We start from the raw sequence: 9,416 nt of genomic DNA, 5'->3' as shown, positions 1-9,416 counted from the left end.
AAAACTCTCAGCACCCAAAGCCCTCAGCACCCAAAGCCCTCAGCACCCCAGGCCCTCAGCACCCCAGGCCCTTAGCATCCCAGGCCCTAAGCATCCAAGACCCTGAGTCGGCTGTGACGATGACTCCATTCCATGCCCAGGGAATCAGGCCATGGGCCGAGCTGCACTGATCAAGTGGCCTTCTGAGGCCCATGCATGGGCTCTGCAGTTTCCTGACTCGCCTGTGGGCCACCAACAAACCCTGACTCCCTACCTGGTCACCAAGCGGTCCCTGAAAACCAGGTCCTCTTTCAACAGGTGTGAGGTGTTGGGAACCCCTGAAGCTGGAGACTGGTCATATGTGTGAGGCAGGACAAGGCCACAGAGCCTGGAGCAGCCCAGCTACCTCAGTTTAGAGAGAAGCGTCCTGCCTGGACAGTTTCAGCCGTCCATCTCTAGGCAACTTTGTGTCTCCTGACACTAACTTTGCAAAGGTATAAATAGACGCCCCTACTATTGTTCTTCGGGTCCTTTGCCCACAAGGCAAACAGGCCCCGCCTGACTCAGGTCTTGTCTCTTGTCTGTCTTTTCCTCATTCCTGTCAGTGTTTCTCCCCAGGGTACACCGAGACATGAGGCCTTGCAGTGAAGGACACACCTGATAGGAAGGGTGGGAGCATAGGCGGGAAGAGCCGACTGTAAGCCACATCTCTCTGCATCCTGGTGCTGCTCGGTGCCCAGGAGGGACAGTGACAGTGCTAGCTGCCCATGATGCCTGCTGGGCCACACACCCTCACAGATGCTCGCTGGGGAATCGGGGACATAGGGTCTGCAGGCTGCAGTGTAGGGTACCGGGCCAGCTTCCCAGAGCTCGGTGGAGAAGCATCCACGGGTCCCTGTGATCTAGGTGCAGCTTAACTCACTCACCACTCACACCAGCTACAGAGCCATCAGCAAGCAGGCTCTGCCTGCGGCCATGAGCGCTCCACCGCCTGTGGCTTGGGCTCCATGCGAGCCATTCTGCTCTGTGGGGCAGGGAACCACCGCAGTCCTCAGGGCTGCTGCCAGATGGGAGGAGATAGAGCCCCTGCATCCTGGACGCAGCCGTCAGCATCAGCGAGGGAGTCATCATGGAGTGCGACTGGGCACTTAGCACTAGTCCTATGCAGTACCACCCGGCGCACACGCGTCTGAGCACACACATGTGCGCGTGGGCCCCAGACACGGCTCTGTATGTATCTACACACACATAAAGAGACCTGGCTGTAAATCCAAATCAAAGAAGGAAGTGATGATAATAAAATAATAATGAACCAACGCTGGCGTCTAAGTGAAGGTGGAACCTGGAGCCCGCAACAGGGTGCAAAATGCCAGCTGGTTCTGACTGGGGACAGCAGAACCCAGCTTTGACCCTGGCCACCCCTGCACCTCTGGGAGCCCCTTGCAGGCAGCTGCTCATGGGGCGGGCAGAGACACATGGTCTCCGCGCCTTGCCCAGGCAGGTGGCTCTGGGGTGAGGGGCAGGGCTCCCCCTGGCACCTCTGAGCAGAAAGGATCCTGCTCTGTTTGGTCCAGATGTAAGAGTGGGGTGTGGCCCTTCTTAGGCCCACCAAGCTGTCTGCCCCTATTGTGCAGGGAATGCTGGGGGTGTGGGGAGGGAAAACCCCAGGCTCTTTGCCCTGGCTCCTGTGATTCTCTTCCCTCTTGCCTCTGCAGGCCTCGGGAAGCTGCCAGCACTGAGTCACTGTGCCGTGCAGCCCCCACGTTCCCTTGCCCAGTCCAGGGTCTGCCAGAGCTGCTCTCAGAGGTGTTGGGTCCTGGGAAAAGAGTAGGAAGACAGACCCAGGAAGCACCTGGCGGCCAGGGAGGGGCAGCCTGTGGGTATGGCCTCTGGGTCATGCCCCCACACTCCTGTCACTCAAGCCCTGGGCACACAGTCAGCTGTGCGGGGACTTCTGGACAGGGGTTACATACACCTGGGAACCCAGGGCTGAGCAGCCAGGGCTCCAGTAATCACCAAGCAAAGGACACATCTGGCCTCTTTTGTCAGCAATCAGGGCCATGCCAAGCTGTGAGGCTTCTAATGGCCAAACTGTCCGTCTGCCTGTTTCTCCATTTATACTTCTTTTCTTGAGGTGGGGTCTCCCAAAGTAGCCCAGCACGGCCTAGCACTCCCATGATGCTCCTGCCTCAGCCTCTCAAGTGCTGGCATTGCAAGTGTGTTCCTGCAAGCAGCTGTAACGGCAGCCTGCCTCGGGACACTGCCTCAGATGTCACACGTGTTGTCTTGGTGCAGGGTGCAGGGAGGAGCGAACTGTTTTAGACTCTCTGCAGTTGTTTTACACCTGCAGGACTCAGTCCCGCGTTCGGCTAGAAAGGTTAGCATCTATGTGGACATCGTGATTAAGCTGGAAGCAGGCGGGACATGCTCATCCTGCCTGGAGCCTGAGTTTCTACGCCTCACCTAGCAACCTCCTTCCTCTAAACCTCACCTCTTCGCCAGGCCCTCGTTTTATGGACAACTGGACCGGCCAAGGCGTCCTGCTGTTTGGTACATGACATCCTCTCCCATGACACCACAGTGCCCACTGGCTGCCAGGACACATGCCAGCTCTCTGTGGGGGACAGGACACCCCATGGAGCAGGGGTGAGAAGGCAGAGGCAGAGGCGGAGGATGCAGGGCTGCGGGGCCAGAGGTAACTGGGAAGGGGCAGGATTCTGCCTTGGGCAAGGGGGTGGCTGCGGAGAGAAAGCAGGGCTACAGGAGGAGGTGAAGAGGGCTTTCAGTTATCCCAGCTCTGGATGTCAAGGGTTTGATGACTAAGTGTAGTGAAAGCCAGTATTCAGTTTTCCCAGTGTGCATGAGAGGCTAGGTAGGCTGCTAGGGAGGAGACAGCAGGTTTCGGGCCACGTCTGTGGTGGTCAGTCTGCAATGTGTGTGAACTGGGCACGGTGCAGAGGCCGACAGCAGCGTGGGCTTCGACGCTCCCCTCTGGCCTGTGCAACTGGCATACACTTCAGGAGGGCCTGGGGCCCTTTCGAGCCTGTGGGCACAGAGATCTGGCTGGGCACGAGGCTGGGGCTGCACTGGACAGTGAGTTTAGTAGGCATAAGGACCACGCCTTCCACTGTTTCAGAGTTTTAGACTCTTAGAGGCAAAAGGGCCTTTAGGGTCTACCCAATGCCTACCTTTTGAAAATGGTGGCAGAAATACCGAAGGTGTACCTTCTTAGCTGTTTTTCCTTATTTTTTTGAAAATAGGTCTCCTTACAGCCCAGGCTGACCTCGAACCTGTGACGCTCCTGGCTCGGTCTCCTGAGGGCTAGCTAGGGTTACTGGCTGTGCTGCTACATTGCACTCATTTAACCAGGTCTGCAGCTCCAAGGTGGAAAGCCACTGCCTGCCACCATGCCAGGGTTCTGCTGTCTCTCCAGGTGTGGGCCTCTCCTGAGGTGTGACTCCACCCAGCGTCCTGCCAAAGGCAGTGCTGCTCTGTCTAGGGCCGTGGTGGGCTTTCTGCGGAAGCTTGCATGGCTCTGTCCTTCTAGGCCTGGCTTGGGGCCCTCAGTGTCACCTTTTCCTGCTCCCCTGAGCTGCTGCAGATGCCAGAGGCCAGTTTGGGAGGTGTCCCACAGACCAGTAGAGTTGCAGGGACTGGCACACTCACCCCCACCCCACCCCCACGGTCACGGAGGTCTGTGTTCCATGGAGCAGGCAACAGTCAGACGGGCCTGGCCCTCGGAGGGGCGTGGTGCACACAGCGTGTTGGACGCCCCCCACTCCCCGCTGGGAGCACCCATCCAGCCTGGGGGCCTGACCCAGAGCAGGGCAGGCCTTGCCTGTGGTCCTGTGTCCACGCAGGACTTCATCCAAGGACATCTCCCTGTATCTGGAAAGCTGGAGGCACGAGTGGGACTGTCCCATTTCTATCTGGACACCCTAAAGCCTCAATCCATCCCTGAAGGCAACAATTACAGACGCTGTCAGGAGGCATGGCCTGAAAGGCCGGGGTGGGCGCGCGGGTGTGCCGGAGGGCCTCTCACCTCCCTCGGCGACCTCTGTCCCTCTGCTCCCCTGCGCCTCGCCCTGCGGACCTCTCCTCCGCAGCCCCTCTGCCTCGCTGTGTCTTCTGAGCCAGCGCACCCTGGACTGAACAGTCAGCCAAAATAAACCTCTCCTAGTTTACGCGGCACCAACAATGAGGAAAGTGACTAAGACAGGGACTCTATAATTTTTATGTCTCTAGAGGTATAAAGCAAGTGTTTACTTTTCCAGAAAATCAAAAATTAAATTCGTGTGAACTTTACGCCTCCCAGCGAAGTGCTGAGAAAAGAATGCAGCATGTCTAGGAAATTATCTGCAGCCCGCACTCAAGCCTTAATGTCCTCTTAAGAATTCCTCTCTGAATTAAGGTCTTCCTCAATGCGAGCCTGTTTTTAAGGTCTATTACTATTTTATTATTATTTATATCTACACATATACAGCTCTTTAAGTAATTCTAGAAAACACTTTCATTTTTAGAAAAAGCTGATATACACACTATAAATTAAACCTTTTAGGGCCCAAACTTTTTAACCTCAAGATTTTATATACATAGTGACAACTCCATCAGCAAAGTTTCTCCTAAGAACACGGGAATGGCTCTCTCTAAGCCAAATGCACAGTGACACTCTGGTAAGAAGAGTGTAACATGTTGTCCCTGGATGCCAAATATTTAGCAGAGACCAAAGCGATTCAGTCCAGACGGCAGTACTAGGTCTGCGTGACGTCATTCAGCCAGATGCATGGAAAATCTGGATTCTTAAGAATTGAATTTTTGAGGTCAGCATCATGACTCAGTTTTGGGGTTAAGTAAGACATTTATAAAACAAAACTATTGGAATATAACATGCTTTGACTACCGATAATAAACTGAATGAACACTGGGTATAATTTCAGGACTATGAATCAGAGCTCATATAAAAATACCACGTACAATGCAGGCAGGGCATTTCAAAGCTGCATTTTTAAGACTGTTAATGAAGCATGTTGAGCACAGTGGTGTTTTGAGAGAAGAAAGCAGCCACCCGGCACAGACCCAGTCCCCCACCCCTATTGAGCTTGAACACAACCCAGAAGGGTGGAGGGGAGCTTGTCCTTCCGCTTTCGTATTTTCAAGATAATTATGTAACTCCAAGCTGCCCAGGGAAGCCTCTGGATTCGTGAGGGAATGGGGCATGGGCGCTGATCTGCAAGACTTAAGGCAGTCTGAGCAGGAGACAGTGACTCTGCTGCTATGCGGCAGTGGCTTGGGAGGCAGCAGCAGGCATGGGGAGCTCAGGGGCAGCAGGCATGGGGAGCTCAGGGGCAGCAGGCATGGGGAGCTCAGGGGCAGGTGCCCGCCCCAGCTGTAAACCGAAGCCCTTTCCACCTGGAAGCCGAAGTTGCGGGCTCCCAGACGCCCACCTGGCGGTGCCCACAGGGAAGTAGCCATAGGCAGCGTCTGGAGACCGAGCCCTAGCACAAGGCACATTGCCCAGAGCCCTCCAGACAGCAGGGCCACACCCTCCCTGCAGCGGGGAGGAGACGTCACATCTAAGGAGGACAGGAGTGCAGATCTTTTCCACCTGTGCCTTGGTTCCACCCCACGGAGCTCTGCACTGCCGCGCGCCACGCTGAGCAGGGCCCTGCGCCTGCATTCATGGCAGCCACTCCAGGGCTGGCACAAAACTCTCCCTCCCTTGGACCACACTGGTCCCCACCTCCAGTGCCTCAAAGATGAGCCTTGGGCACACTGCTGTTGCCTGCCAACTGCCTGCCTGGAGCACACATTTCAGCCTCCACCAGCACCTTGCTCCCCAGGGAGGGGGCTTCGCCCCAAAACACCTCCCAGACTCCACAAGCTCAGCCTTTTCCCTCCTTTCTCCTAGGCCTTCCAGTTCCTGGGCCCCTCCCAGCATGCTCCGGGCTCTGGGGTCCCACTCAGCCTCATGTGCTTAGTGGCCACCAGCCCCAGCGGGGCACCTTCACCAGCCCCAGCACTATAGTTCCAGCACAGAAGCCCTCTCATCCACCCCCAGACTGACGCAGAGGCTGCAGGCTCATCCTGTATGATTCTGCACAACACGTGCAGAAGGCCCGGGCCGGGCCTGGGCCTGCCCAGCCAGAGGACGCTGCACAGGGCACCTGCGGAATAACAAGCTGCAGCACATACAGAAAAGAGGAGACGGCCCACCTGTGTCTGTTGAGGGATATTTACAAAGCTTGGATCCCGTGGTCCAACACTGACGAATCGGTTTGCGGGGGAGGTGCTGGGTGTCGAGTAGGCTGTGAAGGGAAGGGACACATGCGTTCAGGAAGCAGCACGAGATTGCACACACAAACAACACCCAACACGGGTCCCTGGGCCCACGCTCGCTGCTTAGGAGGACGTTTGTGGACACTGGCTGGCGAGGGTGCCTTCCGTGGTGTGAAGGGCAGGGACTCACCGACCTTTCCTGGGCTCAGAGTCCAGAGGCCATCTCCCTGCCAGCACTGAGGAGAACCTGCAGGACACCGGACATCTACTCTCTACATCAAACACAAGCTCTGGGGGAAGAAGAGGCCTGCGACTCGGAGCAACCTAGAGAGGAAGCAAGCAGGGAGCGGAGGGCGCAATCCGTGCTGCAACCTGGATCCTCACACTGCTGCGGCCCGACGGCACAGGCCGGCACTGGCTGGAGAGAAGAGGGGTCCTCACAGGAAGGAGGCAGAACTGTGCAGAGTACCCGTGCCCGGGACGGTCAGGACGCTATGGCGTGCGGACTCCTCCCTGTGGCCCTCCCTGCCTAGGCCCTCTGGGTGCACACCACCTCGACCCTCGCTCTCGGCCCCAGGACGCGGAAGTGAGTTTTCACGTTTACACGTGAGTGCTCCAGCCTCACGAGAAAAATGTTCAGTGACTCGGATGTCTCACTGGCTTGCACGCTGAAAGGCGCATCTTGTGTGTCCCGCAGTCATTGACCACCACCGCTAAGGGTTCACTTCCCTCTCTTCCTTTGTGCTGGAACCTCCAGGCCAGTGGAGGCAAACCTACAGCACACAGTGTCCTTGAAAACTCTGGAGGGTTCACCCTTACCGTTTTGAGCTACTGCTTAATTCCAGTCCTTATAAAAGGCTAACGAGGGGCTAAGTAGACACACATTATCCAAAGGGAAGAAAGGATTCAGTTTCTACCAGATTGTTTTTCCTGTTGATATCACTGTATTCCGTTACTGTGATTTTCTCTTTTATGGGAAACTGCTCCTGCCTCTGGTCTCCCTGCTGAACATATCTGAGAGCCAACCCCACCGCCTGGCTCCAGTCCTGTTGGTCATCTGTGGTCAGAGCCAAGCCGCCCGAGGGGATCTGTTGTTGTCACGTCGCTGCAGCTGTGTGAAGCCACAAGGACAGAGGATGAGCACAAGCCGCCATGTCTGCACCTGCACCCCCCTGCTGTCACAGCAGCGCTCCCCTGGGACGGCTCCAGGACCCACCCTGTGTGTGGGCGTTCCCTGCCCACTGGGCCGCGCTGCACCTTGTTGGTCTGGTCTTGCCAGAGTCAGACGGACCTCTGCAGCAGCGCTCTGCAGGTGCCTTGCAGTTGGAGGAAATTTAATTTTTGACAAAGCAAAATGCTTCTGATGCCTTGTTCCCTTCAGGCCAGGCTTTCACTTGTCACACCTCAAGGAGTCTGAACAGAAGCTGTTTGTGAAAACCACAGCTGGGATCCCATGGCAGTGTGTTCTCCAGCCTGGGGCACACAGTTGCAGGAGAAGAGGGGGGACCCCGGGGTGGGGCTGAGCCTCCTTCTCAGGCACAGAGGACGGCAGGTAAGGGGAGGAGGAAGAGTAGCAGGTGTGGCCAGGCCTGGTCACAGACACTGAGGCCAAGCCCTTGTGCGGCGGCCTTGGAAGGACAGCGGGCCACTCGTGGGCTGCTTGGATGTGCAGGCACTGCTGTGTGGGACACCGCGGTGGGCCTGCCGCCAGTCGGCTCATGCGACACATGGACACATGCTCCACGAGGACGGCTTTCCATGGCCACAGTGCGCTCTCGGGACTGCGCAGGCATCCGTGCCACATGGCACCCATCTGCACTTTCGGTGACTACCACCACTGAAAGGAAGGGTTAGCGTACAGAGTTCAGGCACGCAGATAACCTGAAGGCTCAGGATTGGCTATTGTCCCTTCTCAGTCACGGGACAAAACCTGGATGTCCCTGAAGGTCTCTGGTGTGCCACGTTGCCCAACTGTTAAAGGACGGTGGCAGCACCAGAAGCGGGTCTGTGTTTCTAGAGAGAGGAATTTGTAACTACTAAAATCCGCCTGAGCCACAGGAATTCACCGCATAAGAAGCCAGCTTCTCAGCCAGAAGAGCACAGAGAAGGGGACAGAAGCCCTTACCTCTGCCATGCCCCGGCCACACCGGTAGCAGCTCTGTGAGAGGGACACCCGGCATGGGGCGAGTCTGACTTTCCCAAGGAAACTGTACAATTACAAAATGGAGCAAGGCCTCCGCTGAAGCTTTGTGTTAGAACAACCACAGAGACCAAGGAGAAGCCAGGACACACACACGGGTAGGAGCTCGGCACTGTCAGCAGGTTGCCTTACTTACAAGGCCAGTGTCCGAAGGGGAGGGTCTGGCAACCAAGAAGCCCTGGCAGCCGGCGGAGCACTGAAGTAGTTCTGGTCTTTGGGAGGGGCTTCCCAGGAGGAACGGACGACTCTCTGGATAACGCTGCAGGTCATCCCTGCGCAAGTCCAGGGCTTAACCTGAGCTTGGGAATCCAACTGGTGCTTGTCTGGCTGTGTGGAAGGCGTCTGCTCTCCTCTGCAGCAGTCATTCTGTGCACGTGAGCAACTGCATGCCGGCTGCGCCCTCGCAGTGGCGGGAGCTCCCTCTGCTCGGTGCCCCTGATGTACTTCCTTGCATTACTGTAATGTCTTCTGTAGCCGGCACCACGGCACCAAGTACAGGAATCCCCACAGGAGCCAGATCCCCTTCACAGAGAGCAGCTTCTGGCTTCCCCTCACAGTGTAGTGCCTGTTGGGCAGCATGGCCCTGCCCCCGGAGGTTGGCTGGGGCACAGCTCAGAAAGGCTCTGTCACTGTAAGCCTGGGTCCCCTGCAGGGGCCCGGGGTGGTGCTGGCATCCAGCTGGGAGGAGGACACATAGTGGGGAGCTGCCCAGACCCCCAGTAGATGGCCCCTGCTAGCGCAGAGCCAGCAATGGATAGGGTCTGGCTAAGGGAAGATGGCCTTCCTGGGCACCTTGGAGCTGAGTGCAGGCATCTTCACACAGTGCCAGTGCTGGGAATGCAGACACAGAACTCTGCTTAAAGGCTTTAAAAAAATGACCCAGTTCCTGCTACTCTGCGCTGGCGGGAGCAGACGCAGCCCAGGCGGAGCGTGGGCCGGACCCTCTCCCACCCCCTCGGGC

At 57.0% G+C, this 9,416-nt stretch overlaps 1 protein-coding gene across 3 annotated transcripts in view; it reads right to left on the bottom strand.

Moving 5' to 3' along the window:
* The window catches only part of Nfia (nuclear factor I A), a 319,159-nt gene that overhangs the window by 21,692 nt on the left and 288,051 nt on the right, over window positions 1-9,416 (bottom strand). For 2 of the 3 annotated variants that reach the window (XM_004633954.2, XM_023718269.1), the window contains exon 10: window positions 6,193-6,284. The exons of the other annotated variant lie outside the window; for it this stretch is intronic. In XM_004633954.2, coding sequence (XP_004634011.1) covers window positions 6,193-6,284 — 92 coding nt within the window. The remainder of the gene's footprint in view (window positions 1-6,192; window positions 6,285-9,416) is intronic. 3 annotated transcript variants of the gene reach the window in all.

Source organism: Octodon degus, unplaced genomic scaffold, assembly GCF_000260255.1.
Source record: "Octodon degus isolate 3935 unplaced genomic scaffold, OctDeg1.0 scaffold00057, whole genome shotgun sequence".
In the NCBI taxonomy this organism is placed as follows: domain Eukaryota; kingdom Metazoa; phylum Chordata; class Mammalia; order Rodentia; family Octodontidae; genus Octodon; species Octodon degus.
Note: the sequence above shows the minus strand (reverse complement) of the source record. Positions and strands in the feature narration are given on the sequence as shown.